A 25527-nucleotide genomic window follows, 5' to 3' on the forward strand; every position below is an offset into this window, starting at 1 on the left:
CACTATGTCAAATATAGAAATTCTGAGGTTCCTCTTCCTTTGGGACAAACACCATCTCCCACACCACCACCAAATGCCTAACACAGTGTTACTATATAAGCACACACGAAAAGCTTTTTTTTTTTTTTCAATTGAAATACAGTTGAGCTATAATATTGTATTTGTTTTATGTATACAGCATAATTATTTGATATATGTATATATTGTGAAATGATCACTACAATAAGTCTAGTTAATATCCATCACCATATCACATAGTCACAAACTTCTTTCTTATGATGAGAACTTTTAAGATCTATTCCCTTAGCAACTTTCAATGTGCAATGAAGTATTTTTTACTATAGCCACCATGTTGTACATTACATCCTCAGGACGTATATTTATCTTTTAAACTGGAGGTTTCTGTCTTTTGACCATCTCCACCCATTTCAGCAGGAAGACTCTTTGTGACTAGAGTTGCCTGGAAGATGACAAATAAGAAAGAAGAGGATAGCAGTAGCTAGGTTAAGTAAGAAGCGCTGTTCTTTCCTTCTCTCTCCTCTCTTACTCCTAATACAGGGGTGGAGGAGGAGGGTGTGGTGCTGGTAAATATTTAGTAACCTTTTTTCTCCAAGTATAGTTTCAACATGTATGTTGATTGACATTTTCATTTACCTTAATGAATAACGTGAAAGTAAAACAATAAAGACATATGTTAGAACTTCATTCATTCCTTAATGGCACAAGCTACTGTTTTTTGCTGAACCAGACAATAATTTTTGAATTCTAGAATGTATCTTCAATTTTGTGTGCTATTCAGAGTGTAATGGCTACAGGCACGACACACTTTTTTTTTTTTTTTAAGATTTTATTTTATTTTATTTGACAGAGAGAAAGAGGGATCACAAGCAGGCAAAGAGGCAGGCAGAGAGAAAGGGGGAAGCAGGCTCCTTGCTGAGCAGAGAGGCCAACATGGTGCTAGATCCCAGGACCCTGAGATCATGACCTGAGCCAAGGGCAGAGGCTTAACCCACTGAGCCACCCAGGTGCCCCCAAGACATACTTGTAAGTTTAATCTTCATCAACATTTTCTCCCTCACTTTCCCCCACTGTCTTAAATTTAGTCAAATAACAAATCAAGCCCTTCCTTTTGTACTGTTTGTTAATTTCTGTAGTGTAAATACACCCATGGCTGATTTCAAGATACTGATGGGACATCACTGAATGAGCAATTAAAAAGAAATGTGTAGTAACATGATATTATATAATAGTTCCACCATATGGATACAATAGATGTAAATTATTTCAGCCACAGGTAATAGTAACATATAGTAAAATAATTAGAGATGAGTTTTGAGTATTGACTTTGTCTTTGTCATTGAATTTTTAGCTTACATAGTTTAACAATAATAACTTAACCATCTCATAAAATTCTGAAAACTCAACAGTCAGTTCTAACAAACTGGTAGGAGCTGACTTTAGCACAACATTTTCCCGTACTAGAAGCACAAAAGATTATGAGAAGGAAGAGCGGGAGGTGAGCTAGAAAGACTACACCCACCTCCCACTCACTGGCCATACTCCTTTTCCACTTCAGTTCCTGCAGTGTCAATAGACTGGCTAGACAGTGGAAGGGAAAGCCTCAGCTAGCATGTGGAATCAAAATACTAAATTGGATTGACTTTTAATAACCAAAAGTGATCAGAATGAAATTGGAGAAATATAAAAACTGTTTTACGTTCCTGAGTTGAGAATAAGCAAATGAAACAATCAAGCTAATATTCTACTTTAGGTTTTTAAAAAAATCTATATTTGTAAGTGAGATTTAGAATGGTTTTATGTTCTTGTGGTCAGGCTTGAGGATCAAAGACATCTTTTTAAAAAGAACTGAAAGTATTCCATTTTTGTCTATGCTCAGAAACCATTTAAATAATTCTTTTTTTTTTAAGATTTTTATTTATTTATTTCAGAGAGAGAGAGCGAGAGCTCCAAAGCAGGCAAAGGAGCAGAGGGAGAGGGAAACTCCCCTCTGAGCCAAGAGCCTGATGTGGGCCTTGATCCCAGGACCCTGAGATCATGACCTGAGCCAAAGGCAGCCACTTAACTGACTGAGCCATCCAGGTGCCCATTAAATAATTCTTTGAAACTTTGAAGAAATAGACCTCTGACACGGCTTCAAGATGATGTTTTTTTTTTTTTTTAAGATTTTTATTTATTTATTTGACAGACAGAGTCACAAGTAGGCAAAGAGGCAGGCAGAGAGAGGAAAGGAAGCAGGCTTCCCACTGAGCAGAGAGCCCAATGCGGGGCTCGATCCCAGGACCCTAGGATCATGACCTGAGCTGAAGTCAGAGGCTTTAACCCACTGAGCCACCCATGTGCCTCAAGATGATAGTTTTGTAAAAGATAGTTATTTAACTATTTCTCAAAATTTCATAGTTATTAATTTACTTATGTCTTAATTTTCTTTTGTTTTCTTTTTTTTTTTTTTTAATTTGACAGACAGAGATCACAAGTAGCCAGAGAGGCAGGCAGAGAGAGAGAGGAGGAAGCAGGCTCCCTGCTGAGCAGAGAGCCGGATGCGGGCGATACCAGGACCCTGGGATCATGACCTGAGCGGAAGGCAGAGGCTTTAACCCACTGAGCCACCCAGGTTCTCCTATGTCTTCATTTTCTTGCTGAGGCTCTTTCCCCAATTATACTTCCCCAGATTATTCATTATTACACCCATGTTTCAAAGCAGCATAGTTATACAAAGAACTCATTATAATTATTTTAATTTCTTCTATATTCATAGTTCTGTAGGTTTTTATTCATTACAGATACTGTGCCTTTATTTTGCCTATTTTTCCTCTTCAATTTCTCAAATTATGGTCATTTTAATATTCTTCTGGGAGGTGTTAGACATGCTAATTTTGTAAAATGCTTTTAAAAGTTCAGTATGCTTATGAGAGGAAAGCCAAAAGTTGGTTGAAGTACTAGGAAATGATGGGTTTTTTATTTTTATTTTTTTGTCTTTCAATAAATGCATGCTTAACATGATTTATAAGAAATAAATCAAACCAAATGCTGGATATTTGGCTAATAAGATTAATTATACACAAACTCTGTCCTCGAGTGATCATGATTTCCTCTTCTAGTTTACATAATCCCTTGTCATATTGTTTTATTTCTTTTTAAAAACTTTATTATATGAATTAATTTTGTGAATTTAGTTGAGGAATAACCTAAATTATAAATCCTGATACCAAGAAGCAGATAGACTTATGGAGTAGACAAAATGGGTATATACACAGGGTCCTTCTAAGCCCACAGGGACCTGGGTACGGTGCTCTCCTTCTCACTGAATAATAAGCCCAAAGTATTTTTATCACTCAGTAAAGGAATAGGGGGGTGGGGTATCACAGTTTCTGTCATTATATCTCCAAGCTTCTTTCCTAAAAGTAGGTGCAAAGAACTGTGAAAGTTCTGAGATTTGACCCTACTTACAAGCTAACAAATTAGCCTACTACAGTTTCATCTATGCTTGTGAAATAGACTCCTGAGTCAGAGGCGAGAGTCAATCATCATATGGTTTCACTTATTTGTGGAGCATAACAAATAGCATGGAGGACAAGGGGAGATGGAGAGGAGAAGGGAGTTGAGGGAAATTGGAAGGGGAGGTGAACCATGAGAGACTCTGGACTCTGAAAAACAATCTGAGGGTTTTGAAGTGGCGGGGGGGTGGAAGGTTGGGGGAACCAGGTGGTAGGTATTAGAAAGGGCACGGATTGCATGGAGCGCTGGGTGTGGTGCAAAAGCAATGAATACTGTTACGCTGAAAAGAAATAAATATTTTAAAAAAAAAAAGCCTAATTATGGCTCACAGTGATAGGAATAGCATTTTCTGTACCAGTTCTCTGAACCCCAGTTCCACAGGACATTAAGCAGAGGGCCAAAGATGCCTGCACACGCAGGGTTATATTACAAGAGTGGAAGCTTGAGCTTATGGAACCCAGATATTTTATAACGGACAGTAATATGCCTGCTCTTACTCAGAGGAAAGCACTCTTTCAAAGCTGTTTGTTATACAGAAATCCTTGAGAGGTTAGGAACAAAGGCATCCAGTACCTCTGCTTGCAAGATGTACAGAAATAGGAGATCCATGGAAAATTTTTTCCAATAGCAGAGAAGGAATGGGAGATAAGATCCTAGGAATAAAAACTGAGTTCCTAGCACTAGGTTCTCATATAATATGAAGAATGAAACCTGGATTATAAATTCGGTGGGTTAATTCACTAGCATAAAATCATAAATCTGTTTTCTGTAAATTGTATTTGTTTTGAGCTACTTATATATTTTTTAATTCATCCCTCTCTACTTTTCCCTTTTTTGGTTTTATATTTAGGAAAATTCCCTGGAAAATTATGTCCTGTTGTAGTTGAGTTAAAGGGAATATAGGTAAGGGCCTTGATTTTGTCCTGGACGGGTTAGAGTTAAAGGAAGGTTGCTACACACCCGTGGGATGGACGTGAAATGGCACATAAAGGGAAGAAACACAAGAGTAGGATACTGCTCAGCTGGAAGCATGGGATTGCTCTAAAAGCTGCCTCTTCCCAACTGGACATCTCTTATGGATCACTTCCCTGATAATGCTTTGGAATGTTTTATTGTTTTTATATGGCAGCCACTGTGAGATGGAAGTCCAGAGCTTTCATTCTGGTGCTATGGGATAATTCCAAATACATTTTTGTATCACAAAGACTTCCAGTTTGAATCATTATTTTAATTATATTTAATTTTAATTTGCATAAAATAGTTTCCCAAGTAAATTCCTCAGAAAGAATATGTAGGCAGATTACCTTCTAAAGTTTTTCATACCCCAAAATTTCTCTTTTGTTCTCGTAAATAAGTGATTCAAAAAATAAAAAAAGAAGATGATTCATCCAAATAGAGGATTCTTCAATTGCCATTCTGTTCAAAAGTTGAAAACATCTCTGCTCAGCAGGGAGCCTGCTTCCCTCTCTCTCTCTGCCTGCCTCTCTGCCTACTTGTGATTTCTCTCTGTCAAATAAATAAATAAAATCTTTAAAAAAAAAAAAAAAGTTGAAAACAGTTTATTATTTTCTAGCCTCAGAGTTTTAGATGAGATGTATGAAACTCATTTGCTTTCCTTTCCTTTGTTATTAACCAATTCTTTTCTGTCTTTGGAATTAAATAAATAATCAAATGTTACTCTAAGTCTAGCACTTGGTAACCTTTTTGATCTGAAAATTCAAGTATGTCTTCAAAAAAGGGCATTTTTTTCCTAGTATTTATTTCCTTACCATATTTCTTACTTTCCTGATTTATGTATTAAGTATATATTTATAAGTCAAATACCCTAAAATCCTATTATGTATCTCTTTTTGATCTGATTTCCATTTCTTTTTTATTTTCTCCAAATTGTACCTCTATTTGACCTTCTAGATTATCAATCCAGTTTTCATCTGTATTTTATTTTCATTTTCCTACTCAACTTTTGACTTTAGAAACATATATATATATATATATATTTAAGATTAATTTATTTGAGAGAGGGGGGGGTGGGGGAGGGAGAGGGGCAGAAGGAGACAAAGGGAGAATCCTAAACAGACTGTGCTGAGTATGGAGCCTGATGTGAGGCTCAATCTCACAACCCTGAGATCATAACCTGAGCCGAAACCATGTGATGGATGCTTAACTTACTGTGCCACACAGGAGACCCAAGAAATATCTTAAATCTCTTTTTGTTTTAGAATTATTTTTAAATCCTTTCATTTATTTTTAAATCCCTGATTAATTGTGCCCTTAAGATAAATGTTTTCTTAAGTTCTCTTCTGTATCTTCCATAATCTGCTTTATTAGGAGTCACGTGTTCTGATTGTTTTTGTCTCCCTCCTTCTATGAATGACCTATGATTTCTCTTTGACCTCTAATTTCAGTGAATGGGGGTTCTTCAGCACCTAAAAAGGTCAGGCTATTTGAGACTTAGGTATTATCAGTCAGAGAGAGATAAGATTCTTTTGCCGTGAATCAGCCATAAATAAGCTGTTCTAAGAGGGTGACTAAGGGAGTGACAAAATGAAGAGGCCTCTAGAAATGTTTCTCAAACTGCTAGCTATATATTAGAATGATCTAGGGTGTTTTGATACCTCAACTTTTCCCAAAAGTTAAACCACAATCTCTAGGCAGGACTCAGCATATTTTCCAAAACCTCTCAAGTAGGCAGTCACTGTTGAGAAGTTCTGCTCTAGAATGTCAGGTTTCTCCAGGTATGAGCAATAAGTAGGAGTCCTCCTCCAGCTACAGAGAAGAGGGATGTTCAGCCCAGTAGTGACACTCTACGCACAGAGAGCTAGAGTTGAGGCTGTTACCTTCCCAGAATCCTCGTGGGACCTTGAAGGAGCCTGTGCCCACATAAGTGAGAAATAGTGTGGGCAGCAGCAAGCGAGGCATGAATCTCTGTTTCCACGCATATAAAATTCTCTCTCTTCTCTATCCTTCCGGCTCCCACCTCACCCGCCCCCCCCCAACTTACCTGTAAGTTCTACTTTATCTTTAAGATTCTAGAAATGATTACCATATGTAAACATGACTTGTATATCTCATTACTATCTTACTTTTAATGACTGGAATATATGACTGCATATTTCAAAAATACAGCTTATATTTGTATTAGCTGGGTTTTTTTTTTTTTTGAGTGCCTACTGAATGTTGGAGAATTTTAAACTCTTCATATCCGTTTAACTTTAATCCATTCAACTCACACAACAACCCTGTGGACTATATACTATTATTATCCTCAGAATAATGATAAGACAAGGAAACTGAGGCATAAGGAGAGACTGAGGCACAAAGAGGTTATATAACTTGTCCAAAGTTACAACTAGCAGGAAATAAAGTAAAGTACAAATCTGGCAACTGGCCTATAAACCTTCTCTTCATCTCTATGCCAGACTAATGTCACACAGAGTATTAAACTAAAGGAACAAGGAATTTGGACAATTAAATTTCACTATAGGCTGCAAGTGAATGTTCTATTCATGTTTAATTAAATTTTTTATATGCAAGTTTACCCTATTGTCATAAAACTATTTCTAAAAGGAATATTCTTTTGACAGGTCTCAGTGTAGATTTATTTGTAGGAATATAATTTTTTTGAAGATTTTATTTATTTATCTGATAAAGACACAGTGAGAGAGAGAACACAAGCAGGGGGGAGTGGGAGAGGGAGAAGCAGGCTTCCCACTGAGCAGAGAGCTCCATTTCAGCACCCTGGGATCATGACCTGAGCTGAAGGCAGATGCTTAAGGACGGAGCCACCCAGGCGCCCTATTTTTAGGAAAATAATTCTTCTAATGAGAAGTCCCTATTAATCTACGAATCTAAAGAAAAAATATTCTTTTTTTTTTTATTGTATCCTCAGTACTCTTCAGGGACAATTTAAATACTCTTAATCTGTCTCTTTGCCCCTAACTTGTTTTCTATTTCTTACCACTTTATAAGTGGTAAAATTTCCATTTTCAGCTGATAATCCAGTACTAAATACTTAGGTAATGGAGAAAACACGTTGTCTCTCTTTTAAAAATTCCTTATTCCAGGTAATTTTCAATTTTTTAATTAATTTATTTTAATTTTTTAAATAAACTCAATAAATTAACATATAACATTATTTGTTTCAGGGTAGAGGTCAGGCAATTTTTTAAAGGGATTTTGGTAAAATGAGAATGACTATTTTGTCATGACAAACATCCAATTGTGAAAAGTTGCAGCGAAGAGTAGGCTTGGGTTTACTTAGTAATCTTAGAGACTATATACAGATTAATCAAGACATATTAATATTTTATCAATTCCCACTTATCCAAGAGAAATGCAGAAATCCTGAACTAATAGTAACACGGAAAACATGTTTCTGGGGGCAAGTGGGAAAGAAGCCCTAAGAATTTGAATGGTTCTCAGTCTCAGCTTTATGTAAGAATTATCTGGGGAATCTTAAGAATATTAATGCCGGAGCTTCTCTCCAAACTAATGAAAGTAGAATCCAATTATTTTAAAGCTCCCAGGTAATACTAATGGACAGATGGGTTAAAAACTACTACTCTGAAAGCAAAGCTCAGCTACAAATAAACCTGGGCAGATTTCACAAATTAGGTGACCACAGCACCAGATTGAGAGTTGCTATGATTTTCAACAAACCCTGGGAAAAAACAGAATGAACAGATGTTGGCGCCAGGCAGGAAGATTAGAGTAGCACATAAGCTAGAGCAGAGCTCAAAGGATGGTTCCAGGCCCAGCAGCACCAGCATTACCTGGAGACTCAAAAGACATGCAAATGATCAGGCCCCAGCCAGACCTATTGAATCAAAAGCTCTGCAGGTGCAGCCCAGCATCTGCATTTTAAGGAGCCCTCCATGTTTGAGACTCACTGGGCTAGAGCAGTGCCTCTCTACCATTAGTGTTCACAGGAATCACAGAAGCAATCTTGTTAATCATGGCTTCTGTCTGGGAAGGGGTCAGACATTTTGCATTTCCAAGTTCTGGGGTGATAGGATGCTGCTGAATGGAAGACCACACTTTGAATTGCAAAGGGGCTAGAGGTCAGAAATGAAAGAGGCCTGCAGTGACCAGAAAGTAACTGGTCCAGGTGGGGGCAGTTATAACATAAAGTTTAGGCTAAGCTGAAAGCTGTATGAATTAGATCTGACACCTTAGCTCTGTATAGGATCGAGGTTTGCAAGCACTGGTGGAGACTAGTATCCTAAATTATAATTACCTTAACTTATAAGTCCAGGAACTGCATCTCAAGAGATGGAGGAGCTGAATCTATCCAATATAATCAATGAAACCAGGAGAGCATTGCTGATATGAGGACAGAAACTTTCTGCTTTGTGCTCTGTTATTTAAGCAATCATTTTGTCATAGCTAAAGAGGACTCGCTGCAAGAATGGGTTGCTTCCTGGAAGAAGAATGCTCCCCGCCTTCAGATTAACCTTCAGACATCTAAAACTTAATATATCCAAAATAAAACCTAGCTCTTCTCACTGTAATCCTCTTGATGAAGTTCTAGAACCTAGGTGAGGTTTGGTGGGCTGAGGTCCAGAGCCGATGACCAAGAAAGAATTCTTGAGACATCTTTGGTGCAAAATGGTGGTTTATTAAAGCACGGGGACCGGACCCGTGGGCAGGAAGAGCTGCTGCCCTGGGTTGTGAGGGATGGCAGGTTTTGTACCCTGCGGTTGGGGGAAGGTGAGGAGAAGGGAGGTTTCAAGGGGAGTTTTCACATGTTAAGGAGGGCCTACAAGGTGCCGGGGGAAGGCCTTGCCCTTATGGCCTGATCAATGTTGTTTTTAGGTCAGGCATTAACATCAAGAAAGTTGGGAGATTCTTGGTGGGGTGTTATGATCCTGCTATCATTTACATTCCCTTCTACCTCAGCCTCCTCCAGTTTATGGTGGGGAGGGAGACATTAGGGCTTCAGGAACGGAGAGTTACTTGCCTCTGGAAATTTGTGCTATTGATAAGGTAACCTCCCTGTTTGTAGATCTCTAGGACATCTGCAGAGCAAGGGAGATTCCTGTTCTGCAGGATTGTGATCTCTGCAAGTTAACTATTTATCGTTTTATGGCAGTCAGGGGTGCCTGAGGAATGCTACACATATTACGGAGGGGAGCGGGTGGAGAGGGGGTGCAAGGCGCCAGCTTTTGTTCTGTCCTCAGCCAGCCTCCTACTCCCTCATCACTCTTATCCACCCCAATGTGCTTTGCATAATATGTTCTCCTCCTAAGTACAGAGTGTCGTAATACACCTAGCTACCAAGCCCAGAAGCCCCAAGCCATTGTACATTCGGAACAGGAGGTGTTGATGGAGAGCACAGGCTCTGAAATCAGACTGCTAGAGTTTAAATTCAGCTTGGGCCACTTATCTGTGTGACCTTGGGCAAGTTATTTCACCTCATTCCGATGGATTCCTCATCTGTAAAACTTCACTGAGCACACTGAATGGTTATACAGAATAAATGAGGTAAGAACAGTATCCCCACCTCCACCACCAGCAATGTATGACTGAAATTCTGTTAATTTTACATCTTATTACTTCTTTTGCCTGGGCTCTCCTCTACATTTCTGATACCTAGAAAAATTAATGGCATAGTGCACATACAGAATGCCAATGGAAAACCAAGTATGACATACTCAGGCTACCCCTTGTAAGGACACAGAGAAACTGACTTCTTGATTTTCTATGTGGACTTCTTTTGTCAGTCTGTTGGTCTAAAACTTGAAATAAAACCTGACATTAATTTGGGGTAATGTAATAGAATTCAAGACAAGTCTTTCTTTAAAAACTCAGAATTGTAATTAGTACCTAATTACCATCTGTAATAGTAAAATATTATAATAGATATTTTGTAAATGATGACTATTCAGAATGCTGATCAAGTATGTTGTAATTCATAAGCACTATAAAACATAACCTGTGTTAGACAAAGCTTACATTTAAAACAAATTACATAATCTAAGACAAATCTATAGAAGTGCTTTAAAACTCCAAACTGACAGTCTCAGGTAGTTAGTACGGTTACCTTTTCCCTTTTTTAATACTGTATAAATTGTCTCCTGTGATCTTGGGTACTTTCTTAGAGATGAATGGAACAATATCCTCTTCAAATTCTAACTGAAAGTCAAACGTCAGGGGTGTAACTGAAGTGTTTTTCTTTCCTTGACTCTGAAGCGTGTTTTTCTGCAGGAAAGCCAAAGTACAGCATTGTGAAAAAAATGACTTCTTTTCATAGAGGGAAAATCCTGTGTGGAAAGGAACGAAATTAGTCTCACTTTATGCACACACAACAGAATTTATGTGCCAGTCAATAATGCAGAAATATTACAGATTGAAAACTGGGAGCCTTGTGTACCAGCATTTTTTAATGTTGTTGCTGTGTGACCTAAGCTGCTCTTTTCCCATCCATGAAATGAGAAGACTTTGGATGAGATGATCATGAAGGCTCCCTCCTAATTCTAAAATTCTAGAACAACCTGTAAATTAAGCAAAGACCATACTCATACATTGAGTTATTGGAAGGAGAGCAACAGGGTCTCCAACCTGCTGCTCTTGCTGTCCCCACGAATGAGGTGAATCACTGCAACATTTGTCTAGTTGCATGAGCCAGAAATAGAGTTAAGAAAGCAATCAAAAGACTTTGTTCAAATATTTATAGAAATGGACTGAAGAGAGAAAAGGATGTAGCTAACGAGTTAGTTAAGGAGCCAAAATCTTTTCTAAAAAAACCTCCAGCACTGCATAGAGGAATAAAGTGATGAAAAATTTGAAAGCAAGTCAAAGGATAGGAACTTTTGCTTCTGCCAAAGAAGGATTAAGCGTTATAGGAATTGCCCTCCTGCTGTAAATAACTAGAAAACCAGACAAAACATATGAAAACAACTGTAATCAGGCATTAGAAAGCAGGCGGGGGTTGGGAGGAGAACCATAATCCTCAAGAAAAGGGAAACAAATGAGGTAAATCCCACAATAGCTCAGCTTGCTTATTAAAGGCAGTTTCCACACTGAGACCAGGGAAGGGGAACTCACATCAAACCTTCGCCCTTAACCTTGTTGAAGTTAAGAGACAGAAATTGTCCCAACAATTACATTCTTGGGTGTCCACCCTAGAGAAATGAAAATTTAGGTTCACACAAAAACCTGTACACAAATATTCAGAGCAAGCTCTCTTTAAGCTTTTTTTTTTTTTAAAGTAGCTTTATTTTTAAAAGCAAAATACTGAAAACAATCCAAATGTCCTTCAGTGGGTAAGTGATTGAAACTCTGTACATCCATATAACGGCATACTACTCAACAATAAAATCTATATATTATTTATAATAACAAAGCTATTGATTCATGCAAAAACTCAGATGGGCCTCAAGGGCATTATGCTTAGTGAAGAAGAGTCAATCTCAAAATTTCACATACTGAATGATTCTGTTTACATAACATCCTCAAAATTACTATGATAGAGATGGAGAACAGATTAGCCATTGCCAGGGATAGACGGGGAGTAGAGTAGGGGTATAGATACAAATACAGAGAAGTAACATGAGGGATTTCTTTTATGGTGATGAAAATGTGCTGACCTTGATTGTGGTAGTGATCATACAAATCTATTACAGGATAAAAATCAATAAAATTATACACACAAATGAATACAGGTGAAAACTAAATAAAGTCTGTAGTCTGGTAAAGAGCAATGTACGAGTGTTGACATGGGTTGGGACTCATACTGGTTTTGATACTGTACACAACCCGTATAAGATGTCACCACCACTGGGGGCAACTGGGTGAAAGGGACATGGGACTCTCAGTAGTCCCTCTGACACTTCCTATGAGTTGATAATTATTTCAAAATACAAGGTTTTAAAAAAATAAAGAAGCGCCAAAGTGATTTATATATTGTTATCTCATCTTTTGGTCATTAAAAAAGAAAATAGAGGCAATTCACTTTCATAAATGTATGTATGTGTATATGCAACTGCATATTTATGAGTATATGTAAAGATATATTGATTTATACATACATAGATAATATTTGTATATCTTAGTGAGAGCACAAAAGAAAATGTGGATGGATAAACCCAAACTGCTAAGTGTTGCTTGCCTCAAGAGGAAAGAGTTGAAGAGGCCAGAGACAATTTTTCTTTACGTAATTTTCCTTTAGTATAATTTTTTAAAGATTTTATGTATTTATTTGACAGAGGAAGAGAGAGAGAGAGTGAGAGGGAGAGGATGTGCAAAAGCAGGGATAGTGGGAGAGGGAAAAGCAGGCTCCCCCTTGAGCAGGGAGCCCTATGTGGGACTGGATTCTAGGACCCTGGGATGATGACATGAGCCCAAGGCAGACCCTTAACCAACCAAGCCATTCAGGCACCCCTCTTTAAGTATAACTTTTATATATATTTGTATGTTGCTTATTTCCAAAAGTATGTTTTAATTTTATACTTTAAAAAAATAAGAAAAGTTTTACATTTTGATTATATATACTTTCAAAAGAATATCCAGAGAATCCTCTCTCAGTAACACATAAATTGGGCATAGTAACACAAAACTAGAAAATGCATTGAAATGCTTTGCACAAAGGAAGTTTTTAGTAAAAGGTAAGAATTACAAGGACTAATCATATATAAAAGGGGATTTCAGGACAAATTAAATAGATTTATCTCTGATATTTTCTAAAGTACATTTCATTTTAAACAAAAAATGAAAGAGGAAAGAACTTCAGAGTGCTTAAGTCCAATATGGTTGCTTTAGTAAATTACTCCTAGTTTGCAATTTCAAAATTTGGGTAATGATAACAGAATGAATTTATTGTTTTTTCTGTATTTCTCTATTTTCTGAATAAAAGAAAATCAAATTTCTATTCAAGCATCAAAATTTTCGTTTCCAGGTTCACAAATATGTTCAATCACTTTAGAATTCCTCTCTGTGCTGTTTTCCTTGATTTCTTAAACTTGATGCTCTTTATGTTTCATTTACTCACATTGCTATATTATTTTGCAAATTTTTGTGTAACCAAATTAAATTGCTCATATATGCTAAGAACCTGGTTTTTAAAATTATATTCTTTTTTTTTTTTTTAAGATTTATTTACTTTTTTTGTGAGAGAGAGCACATAAGGGCGGAGGGGCAGGGGCAAAGGAAGAGGGAGAAGGGAAGCAGACTCCTGCTGAGCAGGGAGCCAGATGCAGGGCTCCATCCACTACCAAGGAATCATGGCCTGAGCTGAAACCAAACTTGATGCTTAATCAACTGAGCCAATCTAGGCATCCCCAAAACTATATTCCTTATTAATATTTTTATTGAATTTTATAAAAGTCCCACCTTTTTTAATTTTATGAGTTTTATTTTTAATTTGGTAACTATACCAAATAGTTTCTTCTTTTTAATAAACCAGTTAAATAACTTTTTATATGTTAGAAAATATGAGTGAGAACTATAGTAGTCATATTTACTATTTGACTACCTATTTGATTTTTTTATCTTCATCACCTTAGATACATTATAACCTAATATAATATGACAGCTATCCAATAGTCAAAATATGAAAAGAGCCCAAATGTCCATCAACTGATGAATGGAGATATATATACATAGAGAGATACATACTTCTATACGCACAATGGAATATTACTCAGCCAACAAAAAGAATGAAATCTTGCCATTTACAATAATGTGAATAGAATCAGAGTGAATATTATGCTAAGCCAAATAAGTCAGTCAGAGAAAGACAAAGACCATATGATTTCACTCATGTGAACTTAAGAAGCAAAACACAGAACATAGGAGAAGGGAAGGAAAAATAAAATAAGAGGAAAATAGAGAGGGAGACAAACCATTGAGACTCTTAACTTTAGGGAACAAACTGACAGTTGCTGGAAGGGAGGTGACTGGGGGGATGGGGTAAATGGATGACGGGCATTAAGGAGGGCACTTGTTGAAATGAGCACTGGGTGTTATATGCACCTGATGAATCACTGAACTCTATCCTGAAACTAATGCACTTTATGTTAACTCACCTGAATTTAAATGAAATCTTGAAAGAAAAAAAAAAAAATGGCAGTTATCCAGAAGTTACCACGTATATCTAATTCCTTATAGTATGCACTGACATGGTCTACTTTTTGAACTAATATAATTATCTGCTTTTTACAAATTAGCTTATATCTCCAAATTAATGCATCATTAACTAAATATTAAAAATCATTCACATTTGAAATAATAATATTTTAATGATTAAATTTAATTTTAGCTTTCATTTACAAACCTTTGCTCTTCTGGCCAAGAGTATCTTTGCCTGCTCATCCAGAATATCTAACTTCTCTAAGATTTTTTCTGCCATTTTCTGTCAGAAATTCCTATTTAAAAAGGAGAAAAGAGAAGAAATCTCGAAAACAAATAAAATTTAAACATATAATTTGATTAGTTAGGCATAAGAGACTCACATTTACATTACTATTTGGGGTACAAAAGAGAACTGTATAGATTCTGGAATAAAAATCGGATTATAGAGGTATCCAAGTTTTTTTTAGACAGAAGGTCAAATGATCAGAACTCCCAGATGTGTGTGGACTTGAGGAAAGTTAAAATGTCTGATGTGACTCATACTTGAAGCAAGGACATGTGGCTTGATTTATACCTATTTTCTTTTTGTTGTGATATAATTTTAATGAAAGCAAATGTGAAGAGTTCACAATTGTATAATTAATTGCATTCAAATTAAATTAGTCAATGATCCAAGACTATTAATACAGCACTTAGAAAGTGATCAGTCACACAGAGAGAGCGGCTGTCAAGCTGGATGAATCCTATTGTCCTAATAACTCAAAATCTCTCATCAATTAAGATTGCTGAAAATTACTTCTGGGGTCAGGCAGCTCGTATTAGGCTTGGGGACCTAAATGTTAGACATTAGGACACAAAGTACCTTTGCAATGCACTACAAATAGCTAGGAGTAGAGTAGAGGCAAACGTTAACCCAAGGCTCCATCTAGATTTTTGCTCAGTGGATTGAACATGCTCCAGTGGCATTTAAATGTAAACATTGTCTGGTTCGCAGAAAGTACTGAATTCCTCAATATTTCTAAGGAACATCAATGTCAACCAAAGAGCTTGGTTCTTCCAAGCTCAAAAATATCTACTCTATTTCTCCGATATTGTATATTATTCAATGTTTCCCAAAACAATAATGCATGAAAAGATAGGGATAAAGGATTCTATGCCAAAAGCTCACATTATTTAGTACTTGGTTTCTTTTTTCTACTCTTGGACTCTTCTGGGCCATGGGGCTGCAGGCGGATTATTTGCCTTGTTAACAAACCTTATAACCTGAAGTTGCAGATTGGAGAGGGAATACGTAGGCAAGTGTGTTAGCACAATTATGAGTTACCTCAAACTTTCTAGGTCTCCTAATGAAGAATACGGGACAGATTTAGAAGAGAATTTAGATTATCTGGATACTATGTGTTGTCTTCTCCAATCCAGGAACCAGCCCTCTCATAGATCCTAAAAACAACTGAAGGAATTTTGGTTTCTGTTTTTTCCTTAAAGCATAATGTGAGTTCAAGGGCATAGAGAAGGATCCCATATTCCTCACCAAAATTTCTTTTATTGGGGACAAAGATTTTAATTTTTCAATAAGGAATAGAAAGGCAAATAACTTCAAGAACTAGAATATTGAAGTGAATGGGTTTCCCAGTTTGGGGAAGAGATAAATTACACAAGGGACAACTGAGGCACACAGCTTACTTGTGAGAGGGAACAGAAAGCAGGTCTTTTTAGAGAATAAGATGTCCTTGTTATACATCTTCAACATCACACCAGACATTTTAGGATGTACTATATCTTCACCTTTTATACACACACACACACACTCTCTCTCACACACACACAGCTGTAATTTAAAGGAATTGTGTTTTATTTAAACTTATTTTGCTATGGTAAATTACTTAGGTATGGTATGATTTCTAGAAAATCACTGTGCATGTCACAAGGTTTTCTTGAAGTGAGAAAACTTAAGCAACAAATGATTTTTAAGTGTCAGTGACAGTTTCATGAATACTAAATTTGACCATTAATGAAATTGACAGAATTTTATTAATTTTAGTTTTGGAGTTTTATTTTGTAGTTCATATTTTGAAGCCTATACTTTTTTTCAGTTTCCAAATGTTTTCATAGGTCTTTGGCTGTGTGCCAGTGGCTTCTAATGGATAAATGGCCCTGGGACAAAGTAGAGGTGAGGAAACACTACAGACTAACTTGCTTGCTTTCATCATTAAACCAAGAATACCAAGGGCTTAGCTGTATCTCTTCAAATAAACACTGACAGCAAAGGAGCATCAGGCAGTTCTAATACAATGACATATTAAAACTGTTCTGCATAAACTAAAAACTAATCCTTTAACACAAAATACTGTATTACATGTTCCTCAATATAACTCTCTGTGTTTTAGTCCTTTCTTGATTCTTTTTTTAATTTTAATGTCTACTTTAAACCTGCATGTTGGTTTCATACTTCTACTTCATACTTCTATTTCTATGAGCACATATTCTACTTAATTCTATTTCTGACCATATACTATCATCAGATGGTAAACATTTAATTGTTATTTCCTCATTTGGTTATTTAACTGCATTACCTGAGAAATACTGTGCTAGGCTTTCCACCAAATCTACTGAGAAGTTGGCCTCTGGCAGACATTATCTTCCTGAGCAAAGCAGATGGGCTTCCCTCTATCACTAAGAAGACAGAGACCATTTGGCTCCTGGGTGACTCAGTTGCTTAAACAACTGACTCTTGGTTTTGGCTCAGGACATGATCTCAGGGTTGTGAGATCAAGCACCTGTGGGCTCCATGCTCAGTACAGTACACTTGAGAATCTCTCCCTCTGCTCTTCCCCTGTCCCCTACTTGTAAGTGCCCCCCCCCAAAATAAAATAAATAAATAATAAGATTTTTTTAAAAAGAAAAAGGAAGAAAGAAAACAGAGACCAGCAAGTAAGAACTTCTTCAACTCCTCTTTCTTGTGCCAAAGTCTTATCTGCATCCATTTGCATCTTACTTGTATTTTAATTTTAATGGAAGTGTTGCCTCTCCCATCCATAGTTAATCCCTCCCAGGGTATTCTAGACTCTATTACCTCTGTGCTCCTAAAAGAATTACCTCCACTGTTTGCACCCTCTCTCTGGAATCTGTCAGTCTCTTTTCTTCACAATTTCTTCTCCTTAGCATTCTCACACCTCTTCTAGTTTTGTTTTGTTTTGTTTTTTAAAGATTTTATTCCTTCACTTGAAAGGGAGAGATCACAAGTAGGCAGACAGGCAAGTGGTGGGGCGGGGGGGAGCAGGCTCCCTCTTGAGCAGAGAGCCCAATGTGGGGCTTGATCCTTGACCCCAGGATCATGACCCGAGCCAAAGGCAGAGGCCCCAACCCACTGAGCCACCCAGGCGCCCCCTCTTCTAGTTTTAAAAAAGAAAAAAATTCTTCCCCTAACCTGACTAGCTGTTATTCTCTCTCATCTTCCCTGATTGACACATTTCTTAAAATGCTCATCTTTACTTAGGGTTTCTAATTTCTTACATTTCTTTTCCTTCTTAATTTATCATCATTTGGCTTCCTTCTATACTCTGCTACTAGAGCCACTCTCATAGGCCACCAGGGTCACCATCTTATCAATTAGTGACCGCTTTTCTGCTCTTTTTACCTTATATGAATGTCTATAACTCTTATACATGTTGACCACTCCTTTCTATGGAAACCCTGCCCTCTCTTGGTTTCTAAGACAACAGTCCCATTTTCCTACTCTCTGAAGATTCCTTCTTCCTCCAATCACTCCCTAAATACTTGAGAGAGGGAAGTGTTCCTCATCCTTAGTGTTTCTAAGGGCTCAGACCATCTTTTTCATTATTCCATACATCCTTTGGGATGACCTCTCAAACTCATAGCTTCATCTACCACCATCTATTTTCAAACAAAATCTCTTTTGAGTTCCAAACAAATATTCCTAACTCAACCCAGATTTCCCACAGGTAGCCCAAATTAGATATAAAAGTAAACTTGTCCACATCCTTCTTCTCCCTCAGTCAAAAGTCTCTTTCAACCTTTATTATCATATTATCTCATATTTATGGGCATTCAGTCCGTAAACTTAGGCATTGCAATAACAATCCTTGTTACTGCAGAATGAACTCAGAAATGTCCAAGGAGTACAGATGTCCCGTTGCTACCCCAGGCCTGTTAAGTCAGGATTTATGGAGGAGAAGTTAAAGACTATTTTTTAAAGCCATTCTGATGCAACTATTCCCCAAACCAGGATTTGGTCACCACTCTGTGGAAAAACTCCCTCTCATCCCCTCTCTAAACGCACACAATCTTTATCTTGTGTTTGCTACATCTTACATATCCTCTCAGTTTTTCTCCTCATATCTATTCACATTGCTATTGCTTATGTTTAGGGTTCCATAACTTGTTGTGGATTATTGCAATAGTTCCAAAATATATGTATACATTTGATCCATTCTATCTTCTATTTTGTCCTTCACATTTGTCTGACTTATTTTCTCAAGAAAACACACACACACACACACACACACACACACCTCCCTGATTAAGGTTTCAATCTCTCCCTACAGCTTTCAGGAGAAAGGGCCAAGCTTCTTGATTTCTCATGTAAGAATCATGGTTTGGCCTCCAAGTCTTTAACCTCATCTGCTTCTTCCTCATGTATACATGATACCCCGGTCCTGAAGAACAACTTGCAGTTCCTCAAATGTGTTGTATTTTCTTTACTTGTTGCTTGGCTTCTGCTGTTTCCCATTGCCTGCAAAGTTGTTCTTCCATTCCCTTTATTTCTAAGTTCTATTCATCCTTTAAGACCCAACACAAATAACATCTCTGCGGGGAAGCTCTCTCTGATACACTATTATTTAAATGTCCAATATCTGTGCTTACATGATAGTCTATGTGCATTGTTAACCCAGTTCTTAATCATTCTCTATTAAACCATTTGATATTCTTATTTTATTCTTCCTCTAGACCATGTGTTTCTTGAAAGCAGGAACCATGTCTAATATTTGCATCCCTGTTACCTAACAATATGAATGAAATAACCATTAGCCATAAAGGAAATGGACAAATATAAAGTGTTACAACAGTTTTCAACTGGCATTGGCATGTATAAGTTAGCAGAAATAATTGTCAAAGTCCTGTTGATGTTCTAGATTAAGCTATAGCATTTAAAAGCATTACTTTCTCTCCCACCTTCAAACTCAGAAAGGTAGCATAATATGTTGGTTAAGAACATGGACTTTGGAATCAGACTGTCTGGAGTCCTTCGCTCTGCTACTTATCAGCTGTATGACTGTGGGATAATTGCTTAACTTCTCTGTGTTGCCCCCTTTCTGTGTTGTTCCATCTGTAAAATGGAAATAAGACAACCACCTACTTCATTGGGTCGTTATAAGTTTCAGTTGAATGAATATAAGTGACATACAATATTTGGCAAATAAAATAAGTAAAAAAAATTTTTGGCAAAAAAATATTTGGCAAAAATAATAAGTAATGATGCACTTACCTATTAAGAATAAGACATGTGGGATACCTATAAATGCTGCAAAATGCATGTTCTCCACCTGAATATCATTTCATTTTTTCTGCCATCCTTGCCATATGTCTAACTGCTTACTTTTTCCACGGTGTATTTCTTTAAATTATAACTACACAAACTCCTTGGAACTTGATAAACAATGAGAATTTATTCAGCAATTTAGTATCTTCTATTTATCCCACAATTCAGTATCTTCTGTATCATGACATTTGATTATGTTTCCTTTCCTTCTCTAGTTCTTTCATAGTTTTATTTCTCAATTTTATACCCAAACCTTATTCTGGGCACCTGGGTAACTCAGTAGGTTAAGCGACTGCCTTTGGATTGGGTCATGATCCTAGGGTCCTGGGACTGAGCCCCATGTCTGGCTCCTTGCTCAGTAGGGAAACTGCTTTTCCCTCTGCCTCTACCTGCTACTCTGCCAGCTTATGCTCTCTCTCTTTCAAATAAATAAATACAAATTCTTTTTTTAAAAAATCTTATTCTGAGTTCACTGAACAGAAACTAAAACTGTGTCCTATAAACATAGGGGGCCTGGGTGGCTCAGTGGCTTAAAGCCTCTGCCTTTGGCTCAGGTCATGATCTCAGGGTCCTGGGATCAAGCCCCACATCTGTCTCTCTGTTCAGCAGGGAGCCTACTTCCCCCACTCTTCTGCCTGCCTCTCTGCCTACTTGTGATCTCTGTCTGTCAAATAAATAAATAAAATCTTAAAAAAAAAAAAAAAAACAACACACAAGGATGCAGGCCTTGAATATATAACAACTATTTAGGGAAACAACCCTGATAAACATTACCATATCTTCATACTGGATATACATCAAAAACATATCATTAGGTTGTGCTCAAGTAAATAGATCTAATGATCCCCCTTTCAACCAATGCATTAACTGGGACAGGAGAGATGATCTCACTTCTAAAATATGTATAGATATATCTGAAATGTTCTTATATGTACTTACACTTGTAGGAAAATGCTCTACTCTGTGTTCTTATGTAGTGTTCTTATGTGGTCACAGAAGCCTAACTCTCAGAATCTTGGGGTTAGAAGGGTCAATAGTCTCTCATACAATTCCATGAACAGTGAAGCAATACTGATCCCAACTGGACAAAACTTTTCTGATCCTTTTGTTTTTGTTATTCTGATGCTTTTGTTTCATTGTCATTGTCTTTCCCAGGTTTCAGGTTTTACTTTTCCTTCCAATTAGTTCCTGCACCCTACTGCCCCTAGTTTTCCTGCCCCAGTCTTCCTCCTATTCCTCAAATACTGATTCTTCATAATTCCTTCGGAGTTGTCTTTTTGATGACACTGAATTGCTGACACTAAAAATAACTAAAAATGTCTTTTTGATGACTCCAGCTCCAGGATACAAACCTTAACTAGGTCCCCATTACCTACAGAATAACATGCAAACTTTTCAGATGACATATGAGATATTTGAAGAAAAAGCAGTCTAGGATCTGGCTCAGTTCACCTTTTGAGCTTATCTCCACCATATCCAGTCTTCTTCTGTCAAACTCTATGATTCTCATTCCCTGGATGCATCCTACCTTTCTCGCAGGTATATTCTTCACTCATGCTTTTCCTTTCCCTGGCAATGTTTTTTCTTCATACCTTCCAGTCGAAAGCCTACTCTTTATCAAATCCTAGTATGAAGGCTACCTCTTCTGTGAAATTTTCCTTGACATCCTTGTATTCCTTGTCTTGGTGACAGTCTCTTCCTCATGTGTGCTCCTATCATGCTTTGTCCTACACCATAGAATTGGGTACGTTGTGCTACAGAAATTCACTCTGACAAGTTGCCTCCTCACTGTGTTGAAAGCTCATGTAAAACAATGATTACCCACCTATGAATCTCAGCAGCAAGTAAAGGATTTTATACCTAAGTGGGATCTGAAAAGTACAATTTAATTTGGCGGCATCTCTGGTTATATCATTTTAGGGAGAGTAATCCCAGTTTATCTTAATAGATAATGTTAATTCAGGATGATTTACTGGGGTATGAAACATGAAGTTGAGTGAATGATTATAAAATGTGTTTCTTGCCAAATTTAAATTCAGTAAAATTATTTCCAAAGGAAATTTGGATTTATGTTCTCAATTACTGGCTCAGTAATGACAGTTTTTTAAAAAAGAACACAATGAAACAGAGAACTTGCCAACTAGGACAAAATGAAATTCTCAGTGGTTCTTACTGTAAATCACCCACAGAACTTGCTGTGAAGACTTGGCTGCATAATGAACAATTTCAGGGTTGCAGGGCCAACATTATAAGCACATCAGAGGCTGAGTCATACTAAAAATAACAGTATCAAACTAAAAAGTTGCTTTTAAGAACAATAATTCATTTTTAAAAGTTAGCACCTTTAGGACTGAAGAAAATTCAGAAAGCACACAAACAAAAAACTCTAATGCTTCCAACATAATAGGTTCTGCTAAACAGGCTTCTTTAGCAAGTTCTAAATGTCTCCTATTAAAGGAAGAACTCAGGAAAACCAAAAGGGCCTCAAACACATAAAGAGTGTGACTGAGCAATTATCTAGAAAATGGAAATTTAAATTAAAATTTTCTCCCATTATCTGTTTTTTTTGGTTCAAACATTTACTCCTTGAAGGAAAAGCATCTATCTTATGCTTTTATCTTACACATGCACTAAACACTGTATTCCACACATCGAACTCACCGTTCAATAATTACGTTTTACTTAATGAGATACCAGGCTGAATTTCTCCACCTCACATTTCAAGTACAGATACAAGAAAATCCTTTTTTCTAAGTCTAAAACATTGAGAAGTGGTCCATAATTATGGGCTGGATTATGCTTCACCAAAATTCCTGTTTGGGAGCCCCAATACCTAGTACTTCAGAATGTGGCTAGAGACAGAGCCTTTGTTTTACAAAGTAACTAAGTGAAAATGGAGTCATTAGACCAGACTTTAATCCATTTGACTGGTAAAAAGGGATTAGGACACAGACATCATGCACAGAGGAAAGACCATGTGAGCACACAGCAAGGCAGTCATCCCCAAGCCAAAGAAAGAGGACTAAGAAGAAATCAACCCTGTAGACACCTTGATCTTGACCTTTGGGCCTCTGGGATTGAAAGAAATAAATTTCTGTTGTTTAAGCACCCCTGGTCTCTGGCATTTTGTTATGGCAGCCCTTATAAACTAATATAGCCCACAAATCATGAGAACTAATTTGAAAGCTTACTATCAGAAGATGTAACTATTAAATATGGCCCATGTGCTTAGATCTATACCACATAATTTCCTTGTCTTTTTGTTATAAGAGAGGGAGAGAAAATTTACTCTTCATTTTGAAACTTTACTAAAATTTGCCTATAACCAACTTGAGGTTGGGTAGGAAGCTTCTAAGGAAAAATATCAAGGATGTTTAAAAAAATTAAGAACAAGGCAGAGGATCATAGGGGGAGAGAGGAAAAAATTAAACAAGATAAAACCAGAGAAGGAGACAAACCATAAAAAACTCTTAATCTTAGGAAACAAACTGAGGGTTGCTGGAGGGAGTGGGGGGGGTGGGGTAACCAGGTGATGGCCTTTGGGAAGGGCATGTGTTGCAATGAGCACTGGGTATTATATAAGACTGATGAATCACACACCTGTACCCCTGAAATAAATAACACCATTATATGTTAATTGAATTTAAATTTTAAAAATAAATAAATAAATAAAGTTACCCAAAAATGAAAATAAATAAAATAAATAAAAGTCTGGGAAAAAATATGTTCACAGGATCTGGGGAATATTATTGTGAGCAACCAATCAGACAACAATCAGGAGAATCTCAAAATTCCACAATTATTGCAAAAGTGATCAATTCTTACCATCCCATTCCAGGTTGGTTCTGTCTGGCAATTTTGGAATGTACCAGTCAGGTCCCCTCAAGCAGGATCACACCTTGTGCTCACCCCCCACCTCCAATCCCTCTCCAGGTTCACCTTCCAGGTGGTTTCTCCACCCCCAGCTGGCCTGGACTGGGTAGGGGGGTGGGGGGTGCTGAAAATAAGGAGCCCAACTAAAACACTCTATGCCTTTGTCCTTTAATGGGAAGTCAAAACTAGGGGCAAATGGTAAGATACTTTAATACTAAGTACAGAAGATGCAAAGGTTGTTTTCAAGGAACCTGGAAGAACCCCAGACCAGCCTCCCATCCACATCCTACACTTACCTGAGAAACCATGGTGGGGAGAACCCAGCAACCCAGCTTTACACATGCCACTTTTCACATATCCTCAATCTCTCTCTCTCAGTAGGTACAGCTGGAGACAGTTGCACTGACTGGGGGAACAAAAAGAGCCTAAGATTAAATAAAACTATGTGTTTTCTATTTCATCTCCCATCTTCACACAAATTTTAATTTCTGGCCTTCCAATACCACCGCCTCTACTTTCTTTTTTTCCTCTTCTAGTTCTGCTGGTTCTTCTCTCCCCATCCTGCCACCTCCAGCCCTGTTACAACACATCCTGTATCCATCGAAAATTTCCAGAACTTTCCCTACCTTGAAAAGGTCAATTTTCTTTCTCCAGGGAGAGGTTGCACCCACACACTTAAATCACTAAAAGTTAAAGTGACTCACCTATATTACAGATATAAAAACAACTATGCTGAAAGAGCAGAAGAATAAAGAGGTTAAGGAAAACATCAAGCATAAAGGGACTAGGAGTAGTAACTTCACTTTTCTTTCTTTCTTCCTTCCTTCCTTCCTTCCTTTTGTACTTTCCTGGAAACAAAAAATTATGAAAAGAAGCTTAAATCTTCCTCCTTGCGGCCTGCAGGTCTGAATGGAAGTCAGCAGCCTGTATTTAAAAAATTTGTTGCAGAGCTGCTTTCATGACTTAGGACATAAAGAGTACAACAACAACAAAATTCTTATTCTTAATATTAAGAAGCCGCCTATGTAATTAGTAAGATCACCGTGTATTTTATTAGTCAGATAGCAGGTTTGGGCACCCTCACCACACACACACACACACACACACACATATACACGCACACACACCATTTGTACACACCACAGAATCATAATTAAAAAATGACTGACTTGAAAATGTTCTTCATTTGAGAATGGTGGAGCATTTCTACAATATTAATTGAGCTGTTAGGCAAGAGTTACATTGGTAAGCATTTCAGGAATTCAGCTCATTATGCAAAATGAAATAAAAATAAAAGTTTTTAAAAATAGCATTGACATCCCAACACAAGTCCATGCTAGTGGCAATGGGAGAAATTTTGCAAAAAATGTGCTTTTACTATGTAGTAATCAAAATTTGGGTAGACATTGTTATTCATAGTCAATGCATGAAAACATTGGAATCAATTTATTTCACATATTTAAAATATAAAAAATACAATAATAAAAAGTACAGTGGTTTAATTCTAT

General features: G+C 37.1%; 1 protein-coding gene across 1 annotated transcript in view; it reads right to left on the minus strand.

The window, feature by feature from the left end:
- C2H1orf141 (chromosome 2 C1orf141 homolog) overlaps positions 1–24415 on the minus strand; it is a 50741-nt gene extending 26326 nt beyond the window's left edge. Inside the window, exons 1-3 of the mRNA XM_044236430.1 lie at positions 24316–24415; positions 14789–14879; positions 10559–10716 (exon numbers count right to left, since the gene is read on the minus strand). Coding sequence (XP_044092365.1) covers positions 10559–10716; positions 14789–14863 — 233 coding nt within the window. The 5' untranslated portion in view covers positions 14864–14879; positions 24316–24415. The remainder of the gene's footprint in view (positions 1–10558; positions 10717–14788; positions 14880–24315) is intronic.
- Between the last annotated feature and the right edge of the window lie 1112 nt (positions 24416–25527).

The sequence above is a fragment of the Neovison vison genome, chromosome 2 (assembly GCF_020171115.1).
Source record: "Neovison vison isolate M4711 chromosome 2, ASM_NN_V1, whole genome shotgun sequence".
Taxonomy (NCBI): domain Eukaryota; kingdom Metazoa; phylum Chordata; class Mammalia; order Carnivora; family Mustelidae; genus Neogale; species Neogale vison.